At 36.0% G+C, this 24,351-nt stretch overlaps 4 protein-coding genes across 4 annotated transcripts; 1 reads left to right on the top strand and 3 right to left on the bottom strand.

The window, feature by feature from the left end:
• The first annotated feature begins 792 nt into the window (after positions 1-792).
• On the top strand, positions 793-12,126 carry LOC125822018 (uncharacterized). The gene is made up of 14 exons (XM_049501393.1): positions 793-1,163; positions 2,331-3,447; positions 4,725-4,943; positions 7,199-7,425; positions 8,192-8,266; positions 8,432-8,503; positions 8,576-8,674; positions 8,801-8,869; positions 8,946-9,060; positions 9,854-9,922; positions 10,073-10,412; positions 10,502-10,543; positions 10,716-10,836; positions 11,034-12,126. Exons 1-14 carry the CDS (start codon positions 1,026-1,028, stop codon positions 11,934-11,936), a joined length of 3,606 nt encoding a protein of 1,201 aa, XP_049357350.1. The 5' UTR covers positions 793-1,025; the 3' UTR covers positions 11,937-12,126.
• A 382-nt stretch (positions 12,127-12,508) lies between these two features.
• LOC125822029 (amino acid transporter AVT3B-like) lies at positions 12,509-13,777 on the bottom strand. The gene has a single exon (XM_049501406.1). The coding sequence runs from the start codon at positions 13,775-13,777 to the stop codon at positions 12,509-12,511; it is 1,269 nt and encodes a 422-aa protein (XP_049357363.1).
• A 714-nt stretch (positions 13,778-14,491) lies between these two features.
• Positions 14,492-16,140, bottom strand: LOC125822028 (amino acid transporter AVT3B-like). The gene has a single exon (XM_049501405.1). It carries the CDS (start codon positions 15,932-15,934, stop codon positions 14,657-14,659), a length of 1,278 nt encoding a protein of 425 aa, XP_049357362.1. The 5' UTR covers positions 15,935-16,140; the 3' UTR covers positions 14,492-14,656.
• A 4,261-nt stretch (positions 16,141-20,401) lies between these two features.
• On the bottom strand, positions 20,402-21,064 carry LOC125822033 (uncharacterized). The gene has a single exon (XM_049501411.1). The coding sequence runs from the start codon at positions 21,029-21,031 to the stop codon at positions 20,564-20,566; it is 468 nt and encodes a 155-aa protein (XP_049357368.1). The 5' UTR covers positions 21,032-21,064; the 3' UTR covers positions 20,402-20,563.
• Between the last annotated feature and the right edge of the window lie 3,287 nt (positions 21,065-24,351).

Genomic DNA, 24,351 nt, shown 5'->3' with positions numbered 1-24,351 from the left:
TATTTTATTTGTCCCAATTTATGTGTCACCGGTAAAATTTGAAGAGTCAATCAGATCTTTTATATATTTTCATATCTTTTAAATATTTAAGTAATTAATTATCGTGATTTATAATAGTTTATACAATTATTTAGTATAGTAAAATAAATTTAAAAGAAACAAACAAAACGAATTCATCATAGGAAATTACCAAAGCATCCTTCAATACATTAATAATGGGTCCCACCTTTTGTTTTTAAGAAATTGCACATTCGAAGGATATTTTTGTCCAAAGTGGAAATATTGTGTAAAAAATGTGTATTTATTGTGATTTTGAATGTTTTGTGGGGTAATAGGACGCACACAAAGTTAAAGTGTTTTTTTGAAAATCTGGGAGAACTTCAAGTATCACTTAATATTTTTTCTCAAAATCTAATTTACTTTCGTAAACTATGTGTCAGATCAAAATCAGATTAACAAATTCAAAAGGAATGAGTAATAAATAGCTCATACAATGACATATTTATTATTTAAAAGAAGTACTTCTTTTGGTTGAAAGCTAACAAGATAGTTACAATGTAACTAAATAATATAAAAATATTTGCATTATAGCTTATTATATATAGAATATAATATCTCTAATTTAAAATTATATTATTTAATTTTTTTTATATAACCTTTTTTTTATTAAATAAAAATTAAATAAACAAATTGAAATTGAGTAGATAAACACAAAATTTACAGCACACAATGATGATATTGTCGAAAAAAAGCATAGTTTATTTTAAACAAAAAAAAAACAAAGGTGTGAAGGTGCAATCAAAAGAGAGAGTAATGCAATGTGCATTGTGCTGTCCGAAGCACAAACCCCATCGAACTTCTGACATCACTTTTCTCGATCCTCCGCCTATCGATCCCACCACTGCCCACTGTCCGGCGGCGGCGGATCACCACCTGGGATCTTCTTAAACCTCTCTAATTCCCTGCCCTAATTCCTTATCGCAGATCTAATTCAGTATTCTCAAGCTGATTGAATCGGTTCAGTAATGGCTGCGCAGAACCAAACGGATCAATTTGAGGCTTATTTTCGCAGAGCAGATTTGGATCAGGATGGTCGGATCAGTGGTGCTGAGGCTGTTGCCTTCTTTCAAGGCTCTAATTTGCCTAAACCAGTCCTTGCTCAGGTTCGTTCGTCCACTTCTGTGTTCTCTTATTGTCTTCCTTCTTCATCTACTAGAGTGAAGGAGAAGTAAGGAAATTGAAGCTAGTTATCGACAGTTTACTAAGTTATCATGTAGTATGCGTCTTTTTTCGGTGATTTGAATTGTTGCAAGTCCAGTTGCTACTATTACTTGTTAATCCGTATTTGGTTTGAATCCCAACAATATACCACCTGTGAAATCCACCAAAGTGGGTGGGGAGAGTAGAGTGTAGGTAGACCTTACCCCCCCACCCAGTGAAACTAACATATGGATGTTGGTTTGCCTCACTTCTCATTGCAATGCCATGCCTTTCTACCTCTTCTTCCATGACTTGATTTATTTCTATTGATGGCTTATACCTGTTCTACTATGATTGCTACAGTGGTGTGGGGTCAAAACATTTTATTGTCAAATACCTTGAAGTGTTCCGGTCATTTGAGTTTTCAACCTTCTTGCTATGCAGCAGGAATTGGGTGCTTCGGGTGGAAAGACATGGTTTAATTCAGTAAAAAGAAGCAGATAAATTTACAATAGTTGCGTTTGATGAATATTTGGAACTCAACGGAAACAATATGAAAACGGGTAGCAGATATGAGATACATGAAAAGTTTAGTCGGAGTATTAGTGAAATGGCTATGCATATTTTAATTTTTGAAATCTTAACGTTTATGTCCAGTAATATAACAAAATGAATAGCAGTCTGGTAACTTAGAATAGAAGATAGTAAATAGTAGAGTTTGAAATTTGAAACTAGGACGATTACTAAAATGTGTTAGAGCCACTTGAGAATGTAACAAAAGTTGCAGATAGCTCTGTGGTTCAGGCTGCTAGAGTGGTAAGACTCAGATATTATTGTTGTTGATACTTGATAAAGTAGTACAACAACAATTATGATGCTTGCCAGAAGACAGGTCTAGAAACAGATTGCAAGATAATCTAGATGTGGAAGAAGTTATAGTTCGTAAATAGTCCATCTGCAACTCCTGCTAACGCCTGGATCTATCAATTTCCTCGTCTTCTTACTACAGTTCACGTGTTCTTTTGCCTTTATGCAGATATGTCCATCTGCAGCTCCTGTCTAACGTCTGGATCTATCATTTTCCCCATGTCTTTTTACTACAGTTCACGTGTTCTTTTGCCTTTATGCAGATATGGACATATGTTGATCAAAGTCGTACCGGTTTCCTTAGCCGCCAGGAATTTTTCAACTATCTTAAGCTTGTTACAGTGGCGCAGAAACGAGAGTTGACCCCAGAAATAGTGAAAGCTGCACTATTTACGCCAACTTCAGCTAAAATTCCTGCCCCACAGATAAACCTTGCAGCTGTAACAGGTCCTCGTCCAGCGAATAGAGTTGGTTCTGCAGTGCCTCCAGTCACTGGTGCTGCAGTGCCTCCAGTTTTTCGTGCTGCTCCAACAGCAGCACCAAGTTTTGGCATTAGGGGTCAACAGGGTTTACCAGTTCAGCAGAGCCAGTATATGCGGCCTCCTCGACCCTCTGTTCCGAGCACCAGTTTCCCGTCTCAACCAGGTGTTTCTAGTCAAGGAATGCCAGGTGGTACCATGGCAGCTTTTAGTCCTGCCAATTCTTCTGATTGGCTTTCTGGCAATGGTGGCTCCCAAGCAGCTGTTACTTCCCAAGCTCCTAATATCAGTATAAATTCTAGAAGTCAGGATGGATTTGATCATGCTTCTCCACAACAGAACCAACAAAAGACTACTTATTTGGCAACACCAGGTTCATCAAATTTAAATGATGCAACTCTGCGTGGTAACCAGCCAGATGTTAAGGATCCTAAAGCCGTTCCAGTTTCAGGAAATGGATTTGCATCTGACTCGCTTTTCGGAGATGCTTTTTCAGTTGCATCAGTTCAACCAAAACAAAACTCCGCACCTAGTATATCTTCTGCTGGCAGCTTCCCAGTCTCACCAGCCATGGTCCCTGCATCTGCAGGGCTCCAACATCCAGTAAAGGTCAGCCCAATTGTTTCACAAGTTGCACTTCCACAGCAACCGGTAAATCAGCATCAGCAAGCTCAGTTGACTGGGAGACCAAACCAACAGGTCTTAGTGCCAAGTGCTGCTGCAAATCCTAATGCAGCTGGAAATTCTCGTTCTAGTCAGTCTCAGATTCCTTGGCCAAGAATGAACCGGTCTGATTATCAGAAGTACAGCAAAGTATTTATGGCTGTGGACACAGACAGGGATGGAAAAATTTCTGGCCTGGAGGCAAGGAACCTCTTTCTAAGTTGGAAGCTGCCTCGAGGTTTGATTTCCTTACTGCCATGATGATTTGTGAAATACCATGTTCATTCTGGTTGTTTAATTCCGAGACAGATATTTATTTGGTAATTACAAATATCTATTACTGGTTTTGTTACGATCAACTGAATGTGTTATGTATCCTTTAGTTATTATCAAGTGATTGGGGAGCCTTCGATTTTGATGATTGGGACTCTGGGACATTGATTGATCTCTGTGGTAGCTTGTAATTTTAGAAAGTTGGTCACGAGTTTGTTTGATTATTCTTTGCGGGAAGGGCGAGTGCTTAATGCCCCTTAATCTTCTTAAACTTGCTATTTGCCCTTCAACTTTGGTAGCTGTGTTGTTCCGCAATTGTTTTTTGAGAAATGATGTTTTATCAAATCTGCAGCGCTGGGGAAGTGCTGAAATATGTACAAGTGAACCAAAAACTAAAGAAAATCATGTTCTAACTTACTGGGACTCTAAGAGGCTAAGTATCGATTCTGCTTCATTTATGAATTCCTCTTCACACCCAAAAAAAAAAGTGTACACTCAGATTTGATTTGCTAGATTGAGTAATTGTACTTCATTTATTAACTAGAAGTACAAGTTGTCTCAGTAAGAATTCCTTGATACACTTATTATTTACGTAGATTTCATTAGTGATAGAGATTTAAGAGCTACGTGGATATGTTAGAGTCCAATTATTCTTATAAAAGATAAATCATCTATCCTTAATTTTTTTCGTATTCATCTACAGTTTTTTAGAAAGTTGGATTACTTCTTACAAACTATAATTCTTTGTTTGGAAGAGCTTAAACCAGATAAGTTATTTAGTTAATCATGATATCTCCCTGTGAAATTGGCTATTTGAAATACTTATGTTGGATGCACAATACTATTAAATAGTGGAACTTGATTAGGTATCTCACTTCTTGCCTGCACAAACTTTTTCTTGCTTGGTAAGGGCTTTGCATCATAAGATTCTAAGGCTTACAGTGACTATGGTTTTTATTCAAACATCTAGTAGCTTTTCTTGAAATTTGGAATGTGTGGCGACTCTTTACTTCTCAATAGTTCTAGTATAGCGCATCGTTTTATGTTCCGTCGGGGTCATGCACTTCATACTTTAAGCAGGCTACAATTTTCTTACAGGTCTTTTAAGATATTGGTGTGCTGTCTATTATGACCCTTGGCACAACATCTTTCTTGCTCATAAGAACTCATGCTGAATTTTCTTTATATCTCTGAGCTTTTGGTCCTCCAGAACAATAATATGGTATGCTTTTCGTTTGTCAGAGGTGCTGATACAGGTGTGGGATTTATCTGATCAAGACAACGACAGCATGCTGTCTTTAAGGGAATTCTGCATTGCTCTTTACCTGATGGAGCGGCACAGGGAAGGTCACCCTCTTCCTTCAGTCCTTCCGACCAATCTTATTTTTGACGAGTCATTATTGCCTGCTTCTGGTCAGCCTGTCCCACCACATGGTGCTGTTGCTTGGAGACACACACCAGGTAAATTTATTTCCTCTGTTTATAATAGTCATTATGCATGGCTCATGATTAGTGAATGCACATGTGTATTAGCAAATAGGGCAGCTGATTCTGTTTTGATTAGTATATACAGGCTTCTAAAGGCGTTTATAAAGGTATTGATTCTCTCCATCTATAGACTGAGGTTTTCGACTAGATACTTAAGGGTGTTTGGATTGACTTTTTTAAGTAGCTTATAAGTTAAAAAGCTACTTTTGCCTTTCAGCTTATTTTTGTACTTTTTTGACCTAAAAGTAGGTGCTTAAAAGCACTTTTTGTCTTTTCCAAACACTTCGAAAAGTTAAATAGAGCTTAAAGCCAAGAAGCTACTTAAAATAAGTCAATCCAAACAGCCTCTTAGACTCTTCCCCATTACATGATATCAGAGCCTAACCTTCGGTAAGCCTGTTTTCATACTTGTAAGTCAGCATTCAAGTCATAGTGGGTAGCCCAAAAATCAAGTTACAAATGCGAAGGGTGTTGAGGTGTATAATATTTCCATTCCCATTTATGTCACACATCCTTTTTTGTCCGTTCCCAAAAAGAATGACACTGGAAACAATTAACTTTATACTTCCCATTTTACCCTCATTGAGAAGCTTGTGTAACAACACAAATGTTACAGCATGGTCAAGGCAACAAGATTCATATATTTTAGAGCTGCACAAATGCTATGACGTGTTTGGGATCACAAGTGTCCAGTTTTCATTTTATTCTTTAACTCTGTGTTGAGTCAAACTAGGTCACATAAATTGGAACAAAGGGGATATAAGGGCACTCGAAGTGGTCTTTAAATATCTTGTTCCGATCAGCCATAACTTTAGGTTGTTGAGTTCGATGCTAAGATTCTTTCACTCTTTGCATTATAAGCATTTCATCTGATGGTAACTTTGTATATGGAATGTTCCCAATTCACAATTTACTTAAACTTGAATCGCAAAATATGAGTAGCCATAGTTTGATCTGTAATAATATTATTTGAATGTTGAGAAATTATCTCTGAGCCTAAAATTTCCTCCAGAGCATGCCTTAAAATATCTCTGTGTAGACCAAGTTATATTGGATGAGAGGAGACACTAAAAGTTGTCTTCTCTTTTTCTCCCACATATTTGGGAGTTAATTGTATGGCCATTGTTGTCATCTTTGTATCTTTTAGAAATATATTAGCTATCGCACCCAAGGGTGTGGCCTAGTGTTCAATGGAGTGGATGGAGAACCATGAGGTCCGGGGTCCAAATCTCAGTGGACGCAAAAATAGGGGTGGTGCCAAAACTTTTGCCAAAGGGATTCAAAAAGGTAAAAAGAATGTTACCAATTATGTTAAGTTACCTTTTCTCAAAAAAAGGTAAAAAGAATGTCTCTAGCGAGACTCGAACCCACAACTGTGGGCTACACATTATGTCCTTTGGCCGCTGAGCTGCAGTGCATATTGTGTTAAGGGAATTCAACAACAAACCCAGTGTAATTCTCCAAGTGTGGTTCGGGAGGGTAGTGTGTACGCAGATCTTACTCCTACCTTCACAGGGTAGGGAGGCTGCTTTCGAAGACCCTCGGCTTAAGTAGGAACGACAACATCAAAATATATTTATACATGTCCGTCGCATACAATCAGATCAATCAATCAATCATCCCCGAGCAGCCTGTTAGGAGGATTCGAAACTTAATATTATATATAAATAAGTAAATTGACCTTATATATAAAGTGTAAGTTTCCGACAAAGGGGTTCAGTTGAACCCCCTTGTACCCCCGTAGTTCTGCGCCTAGGCGTTACCCGGTACTTGTGTTGATGGGAGGCTGTGTTGGAGCTATATTTAAAGTTTTCGAAAAAAACATTTGTTTGAGCATTCAGGTATGAAATACAAGCATAAGGCTTCATACAATAGAGTAAAAGCACTTTCTATTTATTTGAAGAGAGTGCACCAAATAGAAGGAGGAGGAAATTAGTAGTATTTGGCAATCTATATCTTTCATTTGAACCTCCTCCTATTTTCCAAGGTAGGTACCAGTTCCCAATCAAACTCTCTTCCTCCTCATTTCAAGAAGGGAAGCTAACATCATCTAAAAATTTGTCCTCGTATTGCACGATATAATTCTAGTATATATTGTATAGCAGAAAAAGAACTGTCAATCTGTCTAGGACTTTGCTAGTATGTTATTTGGTATCCATATCAGTCTGGATAAGTCTCCTCCTGTTTCTTGTCTTTTGATTTAGTTTCATGATTCTTTTGATTTCCAGCCTCCCAGCAAACACAGGGGCCAAGGGTTCCAGGACAGATGGCTTCTGGAGCTCCAGGAAGACCTCCACGTCCAGTTCCCATTCCCCAGCCCAATGAAGTTGTGCAGTCTGGTCAACAGAAGCCTAAAGTTCCTGCACTGGAGAAGCATCTTGTTGACCAACTTAGTCAAGAGGAACAGGATGCATTGAATTCAAAGTTCCAGGAAGCAACTGATGCAGAAAAGAAGGTGAAATTTAACTGTTCTTCTCGGCTACTATTTCCTTTCTTCCTTACTCTTTTCTCAGTTCTTCCAATACTTCCTTCTTTTTCCATGATTATCTGAATTTACGTTTCACGAATTGGGTCTTTAACCAAACAAGTGAGAAAACAAATTGCAATTTGAGATGGATCTTGAACAGTATGTGTCTACTAGTGAAGTGTGAAGTGTGCGAATGCGATTGCCATTTTAACACTTGCACCTAGATGCAGTTTTGTGCATTGCAGGAAACTTGGCAGTATTTGCTGGTGTGTTCCGTCTTCTTTTATTTCAACACTAGATTATATTGTATTTATTTGTTGGGTCTGATGTACTAGAAGGCAAATGGACACTTTTCTTTCGGAACCAATTGACAAATAGTTTGTCTGATGTGTGAAACAACAATGCTACATTTAATTTGCTTCAGAATGTGAATTATATGCATGGTATGGATACTGTTGTGACTTGTGTCTGTCTTATCATAATTTCCTTGGTTATCATGTCAGTTGTAGCACTAACTTTTGATTATTTCTCAGTGTTTAGAGAACTATAATCAATGAATATTTGGCATTTTTTGAATTTCCTTAATTGTTAATTTGATGCTATGAAGGACCAGACATGGATCTTCATGTGTGAATTTAACTTAATTCTAGTGGAGCCTCTTCTTATGTCGGTTGGTGCTTGCGTTACTTCCAAGTGCTTGCAACTGCCAACACTAATTAATACAATTTCCCCCCTCTATGCTATAATATTGAAGGTCATGGAATTGGAGAAGGAAATTTTGGAAGCAAAAGAAAAAATTCAGTTCTACCATGCAAAGATGCAAGAAATAGTGAGTGCCTGATCTTTATGCACCTCAACTTCAATCAATTATATTCAGAGATCTAGATATTCTTTTTTTTGTTAAGGTAAATAATTTCATTAACAATTGTATACCAAAAGAAGAGATCCTACAACGCTATAATGGTCTGTGTTCTCCTGTTATTTCTTTTACCAGATTTTATACAAAAGTCGATGCGACAATAGACTAAATGAGATCACTCAAAGAACTTCCGCTGACAAAAGAGAGGTAAAAACTTTTCTGAACATAGGAAACCACATCTCATATATGTTGTTTAACTTAAAATGGAGAATTTGACAGGTTGAGTTATTGGCTAAAAAATATGAAGAGAAATACAAGCAGACAGGAGATGTTGCTTCTAAATTGACAATTGAAGAGGCCACCTTTCGGGATATTCAGGTATTTGTGGATTTGTTTTGTCAAATGCATTGGTGCAAAGTTAACTTCCCTTTCTCATATTTTCTTTGTAAATCATGTGAAATTGGCTTGAATTTAAATGGTGTTATGTTGCTGAACCTTTTATAGGAGAAAAAAATGGAGCTATACAAGGAAATTGTTAAAATGGATCAAGATGGCAAGACTGATGGTATCCAGGTTGGAATATCGTCTCACTACTCAATTTGGTAGAGATAAGTAGAACTTTTTTGAAGCAGTCATTTCTCTTTTATAGGACCGTGCTAGTCACATTCAGGTGAACCTTGAGGAGCTAGTAAAATCACTGAATGAACGGTGCAAAACTTATGGTTTACGAGCTAAACCAACTACACTGCTTGAGCTTCCATTTGGTAATTGTACAAGTCTTTTATACTTTGTGTGAAGATATGAGCTTTCATTTGGTTGTCTCATCTATTGCTATATTTTCATTTTTAAATCAGTAAAATCTAATAAAGAAGATCCTTTCGAAAATATAACTCCAATGCCTTGTTATTTTGGGTGCTGAATTGTGACTTAAGCTATTGTTCCTGAGAAGAATCTTGATGATAAAAAATGGTTCCCTGGAAGAAATTGTGACTCTAGCGGAGTCTGTTCTGTTTTAGAAGTGCCATTTGAGTTTCACCTATCTTGATTCTTGGCAAATAATATAATGAGCTGGACGGGCCTGCAAAAAGAATTTTCCACGAGGCACGTTAGCTGGACATTCGACCGCCTATAACAGAGATCCAAAAGTCACTGGTCAATCTCAAGCCGAAGCCTTTCATTCTTCCAGCTAATTTGAGTGTATTCTTTATTGGGGCATGAGAATTAACTTGTTACTGACTGTTTATGGATTTGACTCTTTTGGCCAGTATTTCTCTGAAGAAACCTCCAATTCAAAATACAAGTCTTCCCTCTTTATATTTACCTCATGACCATTTAGTTCATGATATGATGCTAATTTTTTTCTTTGGAGATCCGTGTGTATTCTCCATTGGTCAGCAATTTGTAGTGCCAAGTAGGAGTTGCGTGGTGTATAACTTTAGCCACTGTCACCAGCGTCAAATTTGTGTACCTAAGTTCAATGTGTTTTCTGGTCTGTAATTTTCTTTGATGTAAATTCTTTTCAAATGCTTTCTCATACTATTATTTGTATTTTCGAAGGTTGGCAACCAGGCATCCAAGAGGTTGCAGCAGACTGGGATGAAGAGTGGGATAAGTTTGAAGATGAAGGTATGTTTTAGGAAGTCAGCTTGTTAATCGAAGTGCTGACACTCAAAATGCCTCCAGAGGCCAGTGAATCAGTTTTATTTCTTCTTTGTGTTGCTTTTGGATGTGAGGGCATATTTGGCTCACTTTGTTGTTGAATTCTTTTTCTTCCAGGATTCACATTTGTGAAAGAGCTGACACTTGATGTGAAAAACGTCATTGCCCCTCCTAAAACGAAGTCTTCATTGGTTCGCGAGAAAGCATCTTCTTTAGCTGAACATGATTCTGGAAAATCATCTGCTGATGCTGATACTGATGCAAAGATAGATAAGCTGCCAAACCATGTACAAGCTAGAGAAGTTAGTGACATGGAACATGGACATCAGCAAACAGCAAGAAGTCCAACTGATAGTCCATCAAGGAGTAATGCAGTTGAAAGCCCGTCAAAAGAATTCCAAGAGTCTATGTACGGGAAGGATGTCAATTTTGATGGTTCACCCCATGGTGCGCAAAGGTAATGTGGCGGTTCTCTCTTCTTTTGACCATTTAGTCTATCATGCTCTCTTGTTTCCTATTAAAGAATTCTGAGTATGTTCTGTACAGGAAGGAGACTAGTTTTGATGGTTCACCCAATGCTGCCCAAAGGTAATATGGTGGTTCTCTTCCTCGTTTTTGTGATTCAGTATACCACATTCTTTTGTTTTCCAATGACCACAAATTGCCTAGAATACTCAATTGTAGAGGGTTTTCACCTTCTACAAATTATTGTACAGTTCCCTATAAATCTGAATCTCTTCGTTTGATTTTACGAGTGCAGTGAACACTGGGGTACTGAATCTGTGTTCTCGAGGGATAAAGGTTTTGATGGATCTGGCTGGGGTACGTTTGATACCAACTTTGACACTGATGCTGCATGGGATGTCAATTCTGTTGCAAAGGTAAATAGATTATTTTGCATTTTCTTTTTCACTTTTGCAACTGTTGGTTAGATGAAGAACTTATCATGTTGTAGAACATTATTGTCTAGGCAACCTTCTACTCGTTTGCAGAGTTTGTCTCGTTTCGTAGAATACCTTTGACATTATTCAAAAGCTGAAAGTCCATGTTATATTGCTTACTTTCTTTGTTTATGCAGGATTCAGATCATGACAATCTCAAGGAATCTTCTCTTTTTGGAGATGACGATTGGGGCTTAGCCCCTATTAAAACGGGGTCCAAACAGTCCATCAACACACTACCGAATCAAATGCCATCCTTTGATTCTGTTCCTAGCACGCCAAGTTACAATGCTGGGTTAGACAACACCTTCCCTAAGCAAAGCCCTTTCTTTGATTCTGTTCCTAGCACTCCAAGTTACAATGCTGGATTCAGTTATTCAGACAACACGTTCCCGAAGCAAAGCCCTTTCTTTGATTCTGTTCCAAGCACCCCAAGTTACAACTCTGGATTCACTCAGACTGATACCTTGTTCTCGAGGCAAAGTCCCTTCTTTGATTCTGTTCCTAGCACACCAGCTTATAATTCAGGAGGCTCCCCGAGTGCAGATAATATGTTCCAGAATAAGAGTCCGTTTGCCTTCGGGGACTCAGTTCCTAGCACACCTATGTACAGTTCTACAAACTCGCCCCGAAGACATAGTGAAGGGTTTGAAGAAAACTCGAACAGCTTCTCCAGATTTGACTCCTTTAACATGAATGATAGTGGCCCTTTTGGCACTCGTGACTCTCTTTCAAGATTTGATTCAATGCGCAGCACCAGAGACTCTGACTACGATCATGGTTCATTCCAGCAACGGGACTCATTTGCTAGGTTCGATTCATTTCGCAGCACCGCAGACTCTGACTATAATTTTGGGCTCTTTCCTCCTCGCGAATCACTAAGTAGGTTTGATTCCATGAGTAGTACCAGGGACACAGATCATGGTCATGGTTTCACATCTTTTGATGATGCCGATCCATTTGGTTCAAATGACCCATTTAAGACGTCGGTCGAGAATCAGACACCAAGGAGAGATTCTGATAGTTGGAAAGCGTTTTGATGGGATGGAGTACTAGTACGAAGTCTTTATTTCATTTTTACTGTATCTTTTGGCCAGTTTGTTGTTTGTAGGTATGTAATGTTGTGACTAGATAAAAATGTGTGCGGCATGCATTAGTATCACGATAAGCTCTGTTGTACTATTATTTTATTAGCTTGATTTTTACATTTTTTTTCCATGTGAATTTTGACCTTTTCTACCACATTATTTTTTCGATTCAAGGTGGACACAACTTTTGCTGGTCACCCATATTGAATGTATAAAGTGTATAATGAGCATTTTTTATCAGTTTATATGGGAGAGGTATTTTGTTTTATGAGGTGGATTTGGGATCCTTGCGACTGATTTTTTTTTTTTTTGGTGCATTTTGTGCTTCCATCTTGTCACTTATGTTGTATTGCTAAACTAATTGAATTATGGATTGGTAGTAAAAGAAGTTATCTTATATTGTTTTTTTCTTTATTTCTTGTTGGTATGCTGTTTATCATCGGCCAAGGGTAACTTGAAAAATTTATCAGGGTGCGAAATATGCATCGTATAAAAATATCTTCACATGAAAAATAAAGAAAAAGCTAAGCCATTTCTGAAAAGATCTTTGCCAAGGATGAATAGGTTCCATACACTGCAAAAGCTGTGCCCATGAAAATAAATGCAGCATCCAAAGCCAAACTATACCAGCCCAGCTCATCCTTAAAGACAATCAAGTGAAAAAAAGCAGGCAACACAAACCCCAAAACAACACTCACACTGCTACCAACCAATGACATGAAATCAGCAAACTTAGGTACTGTCAATGCCACACAACAGACTGTCAAAACCACAAGCCATCTCAACCACAAGCAGTATCTGCCTTCATAGAATCTCCTTTCCATCACTTCATAAACTGGATTCATCATCAGTGGGAAAGCCAAGAAGAGGTTTATGCAAAGGCCAAGCTGCACCAGGCAGCTAAGCGATCCCTGTCGAAAATTAGTAGTGATTATATCCTTGGTCTCTTCCCCAAAGGCAAAGTAACCCAATGCTCCAAAAGCACCATATAAAAATGCTACAAAGGCAACTGACAAACCCAATATTTTCCCAAATTTGTTTTTGTCTCTTGTCTCAGATTCCAGAGGCAACACCATACCCATCCCTTCAAAAGCAAAAACAGCCACACCAAGACCATAGAAAAACACACTGAATCCACCAAACATTTCTAAACTAGGCCTATTCTTGAGGTAAATTAGCACATCTTCAACCATCACTACACCCAAAGCTCCTAAATCAACAATTTCAGCAAAAATACTCAAAGGGGCTAAAAGGGTTAGTGTTGGAATTGAATTCAACCCCAACTGGAAGGGGAAACAGCTCCAAATATACACCGATTTAGGCGAAAATCCCAAGATTCTGGGATTTGTTTCTATGACAGAAGAATTAAACAGATATACTAAAGTATTACCAATGAAAATCATGTATCCAACTGAAAAACATGCTTGGGAGAGAACAATCATAACATCAACAACAAAACGACCAATAGGTCCACACACAGCAAATCCCAAATCACCAAAAGATGAGATTTTTGCACCTTCAAATTGGGATTCAAGCTTACGCCTACAATAAACAAGAAGCATCATACAGTAATAAGAAAGAGTGGCTATTGAGATGATCAAGAGAGACCCCATTACCCATCCTGTTCTCTTGAATGTGTACGGAAGTCCAAGAACCCCTGCACCAACTAAAGACATGAAAATATTAGCAAAAGTCTTTAAAGGAGAAGAAAGTTGTTGATTTTGGCCCAAAAATGGCACATCCTCTCCAGGTACATGGGTTGATGAACTTGCTTCGTCTGTCTCAAACCCCATTGTTGTGTAATCCCAATCAATAACACAAAAAAGATTGATAAAAATGAAATCGTTTTCGTTGTACATAAAAGGAAATCCATTTGGGGGCTCCCCTAATATAATTGGACTGATAAGACTTGTCCTTTATATGGCATACACAATCTTCACGTTTGTCTAATGTCCACTCCACTCAGGTAATCTCGATTTTCGATTTTTAAAATTACTATATTATTATTAAAAACATCTCTATTTTCTTCCAATACCTTTTCTTAATTTGGATGAAGTATTAATACATATTGATGTGTTATCTTTGAATTCATGAACTAAGTATCTGTCAACTTCTTATACTAAAGTCATTGAATGAAACAAAAATCTATAACAAATATTTTAATTAATCATAGTTAAGTGTAAAAACATCTATATACAAACATATGTTATGCATCTATTTGTTTTAGTTCCGAGTGTAAATAAATTAACGTATCACATATTTCGATCACAGTGAGAAACATCCATATGATCACAAGAACTTCAAATGTTCATGTATTTTGATAACACAGGAAACCTCAAAAACCAAGTTCATACAAGGATTAGTCTTTGAAATGATTTCTACCAAGCAATTTCAAGAGTCTTTAACTTCATGTTATAATGAACAACATAACAAGTGGAGTATAGTATAAAGAGGAGATAACCAAATAGACCATTTTTGAGTAATTATAGCTTCTTGCAGTAAATATTCAATCATACATGAACATGACCCTCACACCCCTCAACATACTCACAAACAATAGCTTAACAAATGAATTACTAGTAGGAACAAAGTGTGGACTTACTTGCCCTTTGCTTAGGAATAAAAACAATCTCTTCAATATACATCTTATGAAATGCTATGAGGAAAAGAAACTAAGCTTTTTTTGCTAATATCTCCATCAGGGAAGAATAGGTTCCATAGACAGCAAAAATTGTGCCCATGACAATCAATGCAGCATCAAAAACGAAACCATGCCATCTCAATTCATCTTTGAACACAATTAAGTGAAACAAAGAAGGCAACACAAACCCCAAAACAATGCACACACTGCTGCCAACAAGTGACAAGAAATCAGCAAAATTGGGCACCGCCAATGCAACAAAAGTCACTGCTAAAACCATAAGCCATCTCAACCACACACAGTACCTGCCTTCCCAGAATCTCCTTTCCATTACTTCATAGACTGGATTCATCATAAGGGGGAAAGTGAAAAACAGGTTTATGCAAAGGCCAAGTTGAACAAAGGTGCTGAGCAATCCCTGCCCAAGATTAGTAGTGATTATATCTTTAGTGTCTTCCCCAAATGCAAAGTAGCCCAATACTCCAAAAGCACCAAACAACAAAGATATGAAGCCCATTGCCAATCCCAAGATTTTCCCAAACTTGTCCTTGTCTCTTGTCTCTGATTCCAAAGGCAAAACCATACCAATCCCTTCAAAAGCATACACAGCCACACCAAGTCCATAGAAAAACACATTGAACCCACCAAACATTTCAAGAACAGGCCTGTTCTGGAGGTAAATCATCACATCCTCAACCATCACTACACCCATAGCTCCTAATTCAACAATATCAGCAAAAATACTCAAAGGGGCTAAAAGGGTCAGTGTGGGAACTGAATTCAACCCCAACTGAAATGGGAAACAGCCCCATATATACATTGCTTTGGGTGAAAATCCCAAGATTTTGGGATCTGGTTTTGCAATTGAATAGCTGAACAAATATGCTAAAGTATTAGCCACAAAAATCAAGTAACTAACACAAAAACCAGCTTGAGATAGAATAATCATAAGATCAACAGACAATCTACCAACAGGTCCACACACAGCAAACCCCAAATCACCAAAAGATGAAATTTTTGCAGCTTTGATGTGGGATTCAACCTTACGCCTAGAATAGACCAAAAGCATCATACAGTAGTAAGTAAGAAAGGCAACTGAGAAGAGCATGATAGAACCCATAACCCATCCAGTTCTCTTAAAGGTGTAAGGAAGACCAAGAACTCCAGCTCCAACTATGGCAATGAAAACATTAGCAAAAGTCTTGGAAGGAGAAGAAAGATGTTGAATCTTGCCAAGAAGTGGTGTATCTTCTCTTGGGATACTCAAAACATGAGAAGATGAACTTGCTTCATCTTTCTTGAACCCCATAGTCTTATTATCCCAAAATCAAGAATCCAATCAAAGTTTTACACAAACCCCAGATATTAAAAATCAAAACTTTAAGACTTGATTAACAAGAACAAAAATCAAGATTGAATCTTTTTTCTTTCTCTTTTTGAATCTTCTTGGAAACAAGGTATATTTGGTATGAGTTTTCAGGTTTAATATTCTAGTCTTTAAGCTGCCGACGGCTGTGGGGCATGCAGAGTTGTAAGATTTCCAAATCAGAGCAAGTTGAAACTACCAAACAATGTAACAAAAATAAAATAGTGACAATTGTGTTAGTCATTTCAAATACTACATAAATTCTTTTGTTCTAATCTTGGTCATTGAATGAACCATTTAAACATGGAATAAGAGTCTGAAAAATACCAATTTTGGTTGGATTTGTTGTTGCGATACTAAACTTTCATAAGGACCTATTACCTCCTAGACTATTTAATACCGTATTTTAAACATACGGTATTAAATAGTCTAGGGAGATAATAGGTCCTTATGAAAGTTTAGTATCGCAACAGCAAATTCGACCAAAGTTGAGGTATTTTTCAGACCCTTATCCCTTTAAACATCTACAAGTAGTTGTTTTTATTTTGTTTTTTCATATTCGATTAATCTGAATTCACGCCGTAAATCTCTCAAGCTCCTTGTGAAAAGGAAACTTTTATTTGTTGAGTGTAGCCTAAATGATATTTATTTGTTTAGGTTTGATTTGACATTTTTTTTAAAAAAAATAAAATAAAATATTATTTTAAAAATGAATAGTACTTAATAACATAGGTAGTGTAAAATATTAATTTTCTAAACTGAACAAGTAAAAGTATACCATCTACTTTTTTAATAAAATGAACACCTAAATGTAAAAGAAAAAAGTAACTAATGCATCGATTTAAATTCACTGATAATATTTAAAAAATTATTATCAGTACATATAAATTAATTGTTTTCTTACGAAATGGGGCCTTGATTTAGACATTAGTTGTATATTAGTAGTAAATTTAAGTAAGAGAGATTTTTTTATATAGTAAACATTAAAAAGTAGATATTTCATAACTAAACGTTAGAGAAAGTTTTCTTTTGCTCTCCTTGTTTCTCTTTGGTTTGTTTGTGGTCGAAAAGAGAAGATGATAAGATCATTAAAAACGTCGTTTTTCCCCCTCTATTATTAGAAGGAACAAAAAAACTTTTGAATTGGTGATTTATGGAGGGAGGCTCTGCCAATAAATTATCATTTGTCAACCATCATCATCATTAAAATAAAGAAAATCACTAATACGAACTGGACACGTTGCATAGTTATTACGCACAAAAAATTCATGGAAAATACAATATCATACTCCTACTTTTCATACGAAGAGAATGCGCAGTTTGAAAAACTCAGAATAATTATAGAATTGGTCTTCAAGTGTATGAAATATTTCTGTAAAACAGTAGTATTTGAAATTTGTTAAGTTTTTATCCTTTGAATTAAGAAACAAACACCAAGCTAAAACATTTTGCATTAAGAAGTGTGTCTTAATATTATTAACCCTTTCATTTGTGTGCTTAAATATTTTGCAGCATATCTTCTAAGATACGTTAGCATCAGGAACATCTAAGTGTTTTGATCGTAGAAACAAAAAGACGGTAAAGTGATATTAAAAGAAAATAAGAAAAGTCACAGCAACTCATAGAATATCCAGAAGCATGTTAAGATTGATGTTTTATTGGTCATCGTTCGTTTTTCTTTCTTGTTATCGTCTAATCAACAAGTCCCAAAATTATTTATTTTGGGTGGCTCATCAATTATAATCCCCTTTTGGATATGAAGATTCTGTCTTTTCATCAACTTTTGCTCTTTTTAACCCCATTTGTGGCGACTCGCCTTGGCTTATTTGTTTGTCCTTTCTTGATATTAAACTTTGGGGACAAGATCACTGTTCCTTTTTGTAATGACCTGGAGTCTAGACACTACCCCTTTTTCATGCAGATATTTGCTGAACAAAAATGCAACACAAGGTGTGTTATTGAACCAAAACTATCCCTCATGAAGTGATGAGTATTATTTTGAAAAGAACTCAAAAATGTTATGCTTATAGCATCAAAATGTAGTAATATTCACCTTTGAGTAGTTTCACTGTCTCCTTCTTTCATATGAGTCGAGGGTCTTTTGAAAACAGTCACTCTACCTCCACGAGGTAGTGGTAAGGTCTGTGTATATTTCACAGGGTATGTTGTTGTTGTTGTAGAATATCAGAGCATCATAAAGATCTTTCAAGATTCCAGATAAACTGAAATACTTTTTAGGAAACAGCTATCTAGATTACAAAACTGAGAAATAGCTTTCAAGATTTCAGTGGAATTCATACCCACTTTAGTGATATACCTCACATTTCACAAGCAGGCATATCATTGCTTTGGAAAAAGGATGAAACTTCATTTATGCAAAAACATGAACAGAGACTTGCGGTGACATACCTCACATGAACAAACCATTGCTGCCAGTAACCCTGGAGTAAACTTGTGGGCTTAACAGAACAAAACAAGAGACTACATGCAGGTATGCACTAAAAATCCCCAATAACCAAGAGTCACCATAACACCAGCTTGTCTACTTCACAAATTAAAAGGTCAATATATATACTGAAGTTGAACTTGCTTTTATGAATTACGATGTTGAAGTTGGTTGGATTTGCATCATCAAACAATATATTAGCTCTACAACTATGAAGAGACTATACAACAACAAAAAATGTGCATTATCAGATCCAAATAACCACAGTAACCTAAGATCAATATTCCTAGTAAACTGTCCTCTTAAAACTTCTAGATAACCTAAGAACTAAGACTAAAAGAAAATAAAGAGAGATAATTTTTTGATCAGGAAGTAAAGAGAAACAAAGTAGGCCCTATATCTTAAACCGTGAATAGATATCTTCTATGTACCCTTCTTCACACTAGAAAGAAGAGTAACACTAGAGTGTTCATGAGATTTACGGCATTCCTCTACTCGACGTAAAATTGTGTAATGCAGATACTTCCAGGATTGTCTAGGTTAAAGAAAACTAGAACAGCATAAAACAGTAACTTCAACAAAGCAGTAACACCCAAAAATACAAAAATCAACCGACCACGTATTGCTGTCATAGCATGAAAAGAATTGCTCTTTCATGCCCAAAACTAGAAAGAAAAATGTCAACGCAGAAGCATCAAAAGTCTAGATCAAATGAAGTTACTATATCGACCAGGTCAATCAAGTAAAAGTCAAAGTTCACAATGTTAAAACTAACAAAAGTCACACTTCCAGCTAAGGTGCTTGGATTTGTATCCGATACAATAATAAGACCAGCAAAGTTCTGGCTTCAGCTAGATTTTTTCTCAATGAGCCCTGGTAATTGCAGGCTGTAGTATGATACAAGTATAAATAGTTAACGAACATAGGTTCATAGATGGTTTGAACTGCTATGCAATCACTGATCAAACCTGGCACTAACTAAACACCCCCCAACAGGAAACTTAGATGCACGAAAAATGAGAAAGAACAGACTGAGGCAAAGAAAATATAACAGCAATAACGGCTTCAACAGCATAGCGATGCAAAGGGGACCGATAATTAAACATAAAGACAGACACCAAGCAGCCAAATCGATGCAAAATGCAAGAGGTGGCTAAGGAATCTATTTCTACATGAAGACATTATGAAAATATAGATAGGTCTATTTTAGATGACTAAGATTATGGACAATCACCAATGGAAAAGTATTAAAATCAGGAAAAGCAAAATTTATGAGGAGGATTTGACCCAAAAAAAAAAGGTGTGCTGATTGATCCTAAGAAGAATGCCAATCTAACAGATCAAACATATGAGATAAACTAACTACAATTTCAAGCAAGGGATCTCCAAGGAAACCCTAAAGAGTCTAATTGTATTCGGTGACAAAAACAGACAGTTAATGTTGGACCAATTCCCAATTGTGCATCACGAGCGAATTCGATATGAGAAATTATTGTATTGTATGTTTTTTCAAATAATAGATTCTCTAATGCTATTATTCCAATTCTATTGGACGTACCCAAAGGAACAGCCAGACACAAACAGTTAAACATACAATTCAAGATGTAAAATAAGTTGTGACAACATGCACCAAGTATGGATCGATATGTAACACCACAAAGCAGGTTTACTATATTAACTACTATTCCTAAGCTACATCCTTATAACCACAATCGTCCTTTCTCTAACCAAGATGCTACTTAGAGGGAATACTATAATGGTAAAAGAGTGTGCATCAACAACAAAAATTGTACAGTAATTGTTCATCCTTAGTTCTATCTGAGGGAAAACATGCCCTAATGCTGACACACAAAAATAGAAAAAAGAGTGGCATTATAATCGACATGTTTTAGCTCATTCTGCTCTAAGATTCACAATAACAGTATATTATGAAAAGCATTGAACTTGCTTGAATACCTCTAATGAACTTAAAAAAAAGCTATCTTTATTGCTAGGATAACATCCCTAACACATATCATGCTTCCTTACACAACAAAATCATTGCTTTAAACAACTTTATCACTCTCATTTCCAAATCTTACAAAGAAAAAGAGAAAGATACAGAAATACCCACACAGCAGTTTCAATCAATCCAGCTCTTTCTGAACTTTAATCCCCATAGAATTCGCCGTCCCAATAATAGACTTACAAATTGACTCCAAAGGCATGTACTGGCAAAAAGGGTCACTCTGCTTGATTTTCGCAATTTCATAAACGTGCTTTAGGGTTAACGTCGACGCCGTTACATGGCCCGGGCGGCCACTTCCCAGATCAATTCCAGCGGCCTGCTTTAGGTACCAAGTTACTGACGGAGACTTAACGATGAAATCGAAAGTCCCATCCTTGAATGCGGTGATAGTCACCGCCATTGGTGTTCCAGCCTTGAACTTCTGGGTCCTAGCGTTGAAGTCCTTACAGAATGCCATGGAGTTCAGCTTGTACTGACCGAGGGCCGGCCCTACTGGTGGTCCGGGCTTAGCTGCTCCCGCATCGACGGTGAGACGGATCGTGGCAGAGATAGGGCGGCGTGTTAAGATCTCTTTAAGCGTCGCCATGGTTGAAATGTGACGGCGAAGACTGGGGTTTTGCTATTATTTTTGCAGCGCCGGTGACTGTTTGTGCACTTTTAATTAATGGGCTTCTGGCCCATCATATTAATGGGCTGCTTCATTCTTGGTCCAATAGGAAAAGTAACAGCAAGTTACACTTTTTGCGATTGGTAAAAAAAAGGGCAAATTACAAAAATCACATACTTTTAAGGCAAAATTATAATTTATCCATTAAAAGTTTATAATTACAGAAATTTTTCAAACGGATACAATAATATAAACGCTGATACATGGGAGAGATACAATAATATAAACGCTGATACATTAATCTGATGCGCGAGATACAATAATATAAGCGTTGATACACTAATCTGATGCGCGAAAATGAGAGATTTTGGAGATTTGTAAAACTTATAGGGGATAATGGTAATAAGTAAATTAAAATGTGGGATTTCTGTAATTTTTCCCAAAAATAATTATATTCGTTAGCCAAATATAATTGTATCAAAACATGTTACTCTAATATATAAAATTAAGAAAAAATTAGCAATTAAGTCATAATACCTAACATAATTAGTCCAAACAACAACACTTTAAAATATTTATTTAAAATAACAGAATCACAATATTTTAGAAAATAATATGTATTCAGATTTTATTATTTAAAATTAATTTTATTTATGAAAACAGTCTTATATTGGACCAAATTCTAAACCAATAACCGTTTAAAAAGAAGAAGAAAAATTAAACCAATACCCATTAACCTTCCTTCTTCACCTTTCATGTTTCTACCCCCACATTTCCAAATTAAATCAATACCCATTATCACTCTCATTTCCAAATTGTTCATCAAATATATATTTTAATTCAAGAAATTTTATCGATTGTTAAATGAAATCTCTTTATTAATTCAAGAGATTTCTCGATTGTGATTTTGTTTTCATATTTGAGATTTAGTAGATTTTGTTAATCTACATTAGCACCCATACATCATATATTGTTTGATTTTTTATACAGTCATGTTTAATAATTTTGATTTTTGCCTATAGGGTTACTAATGCACAAGTGAATACGGATTCAGATTCGGTTTTGATGAAGAAAATCGGGAAGAAGAAGAAGAAGAAGAAGAAGAATAAGAAGAAGAAGAAGAAAAAGAGGAGGAGGAGGAGGAGAAGGAGGAGAAGGAGGAGGAGGAAGGAGGAGGGGGAGGGGGAGGAGAAGGAGGAGAAGGAAGGAGGAGGGGGAGGGGGAGGAGGAGAAGAAGGAGGAGGAGTCTGCAAAATTGTATTTTTCTTTTACTCATCATTTGTATTTTTATTTTAAAACATTGTATTTCTTTTTTAGTTTGTAGTCATTCAAATAGGTATATAATGTAGGGAAAAGGTCCTGATTTACCCCTGAACTTTATGATTTGGAGCTGATATACCCTCCATTTAAAAAATGGCTTATATATGCCCCTGTCGTTATAAAATGGCTCATATATGCCCTTTTACTTAACAAATTAGTATTTAATAAATTAAAAATTTATTTTTTTTAGCTTTAATTTAAGAAAATGCCATGTGGCATTTAAAATACCCCACCTTCCACCATACCCACCCAACCCAATTGGAAACAAAAAAACCTACTCACTCAAATTAACCCAACTCATTTCATTTCAGTGTTTTCAGTTTCCATGCTCAAATGAAAAAAAATTAAAAATTTTGTGAGGGTTCTGGTGAGCTCTAAACAAGAGTCAATCGGTCTCAAAATTTTTAACTTACGACGGAAATTAGCATTTTTCACAAACTTCTTTGAAGTAGTAGATAGCTTAGATGATGCCCTAGATTTATTTGGAGTCATCTCGGAGATGAAATATTAGTGATAAATGAGAAGCATTTCTGCAGTTCGAATGATTCTTGAAATATGATTTTAGCTCCAACGTGAAATGTCAACGAGTCATTGATGATTCTATCTCATTTTTGAATGTTTCAAACATGTTCATTTCATTACTAAATGATACAAAAGTTGATAAATCCATTACATAAGGACTAATAAGATTCATCAAAAGTTGTCATAAACCATTACAATGAACCAAAAGTTACTTAGGCACAAATCACAAATCTGCAACCGAGCCTTGGAATCTAATATTTAAAGTTTGCAAATTCAGAAATATAGTAGTATCCACGGGGCATTTTTCCTTCATTGTCAGTTGATTCACTCTCTTCTTCTTTACTTCAGCTTGTAATTGACTGGTAGTGAATGCTTCCTTGCCCTTCCAAGTAGTTTTATTTGGAGAATATGACAGATCCGAAGGGTCGAGATTCCTCTCGCATCCCCTTTAAAAGCAATCCTTGTTTGATTCCCATGTTTCCTATTCCTTCAAATATTTAAGACCTCTTTTCCATCCTTGTTTTTGTCTCACAAATTACCATTGGCTTCAATGGTGGATCTTCTACATTCCCGATCTCAGGATCGTAAAGCTCACCGGATCCTAACAATTTTTTTTATTTTTGTTTCTGTTGAGGCGGAAACGATGAAATGAAATGGATAAAGTTAATTTGAGTGGGTGAGTTTTTTTTGTTTCCAATTGGATCGGGTGTGTATGGTGGAAGGTGGGGTATTTTAAATGACACGTGGCATTTTCTTAAATTAAAGCTAAAAAAATTATTTTTTAAATTTATTAAATATTAATTTGTTAAGTAAAAGGGCATATATGAGCCATTTCTTTAACGACAAGGGCATATATGAGCCATTTTTTAAATGGAGGGTATATCAGCTCCAAATCATAAAGTTTAGGGGTAAATCAGGACTTTTTCCCTATAATGTATCCGTTGCAATTCTATATATTATGATTGAATACATAATTTATAGAATTGTGACTAATGCATTATAAGAAGGGAAATAGAAACTTATTGGTATTCATTTTTTCATTTGAAATACAAAATCATACTGAAATACAACCTGATATTTGATATACTAACTTAGTAAGACATATTTTGTATTTTATTTGGCTAAAGCAATATAATTTTTATGAATACATAATATATAAAATTACGACGAATACATCATAAGAAGGGGAATACAAAATTATTGATATTCATTATGCGTTTGATATACAAAATGATATTGAAATACAACCTAATATTTGAAATAAAAACTGAGCCAGAAAATACTTTATGCAAATTTAAAATGAAATAATAATATATCAAAACTAGATATTGAAATATAAATACAATTTATTTTGAATACAACTTATTCTATGTATTATGTATTCATCGCGTATTTTTCAATATCATTTCGATTTACAACTAATTTGTATTTATATTTTGGTATATACTTCACAACTG

This window comes from Solanum verrucosum, unplaced genomic scaffold (genome assembly GCF_900185275.1).
Source record: "Solanum verrucosum unplaced genomic scaffold, falcon-dt-bn FXZP01000103.1, whole genome shotgun sequence".
Lineage (NCBI taxonomy): Eukaryota > Viridiplantae > Streptophyta > Magnoliopsida > Solanales > Solanaceae > Solanum > Solanum verrucosum.
The sequence above is the reverse complement of the archived record's forward strand: the minus strand, read 5'-3'. Positions and strand labels throughout refer to the sequence as shown.

What these genes read in the sequence shown, in the direction of transcription:
- LOC125822018 (XM_049501393.1), top strand. Translation starts at nt 1,026, where the DNA reads ATGGCTGCGCAGAACCAAACGGATCAATTTGAGGCTTATTTTCGCAGA. An exon ending in GGATAAGTTTGAAGATGAAG is followed by an intron (nt 9,923 to 10,072) that starts GTATGTTTTAGG and finishes TTTTTCTTCCAG; the next exon opens with GATTCACATTTGTGAAAGAG. An exon ending in ATGTCAATTCTGTTGCAAAG is followed by an intron (nt 10,837 to 11,033) that starts GTAAATAGATTA and finishes TTGTTTATGCAG; the next exon opens with GATTCAGATCATGACAATCT.
- LOC125822029 (XM_049501406.1), bottom strand. Translation starts at nt 13,777, where the DNA reads ATGGGGTTTGAGACAGACGAAGCAAGTTCATCAACCCATGTACCTGGA.
- LOC125822028 (XM_049501405.1), bottom strand. Translation starts at nt 15,934, where the DNA reads ATGGGGTTCAAGAAAGATGAAGCAAGTTCATCTTCTCATGTTTTGAGT.
- LOC125822033 (XM_049501411.1), bottom strand. Translation starts at nt 21,031, where the DNA reads ATGGCGACGCTTAAAGAGATCTTAACACGCCGCCCTATCTCTGCCACG.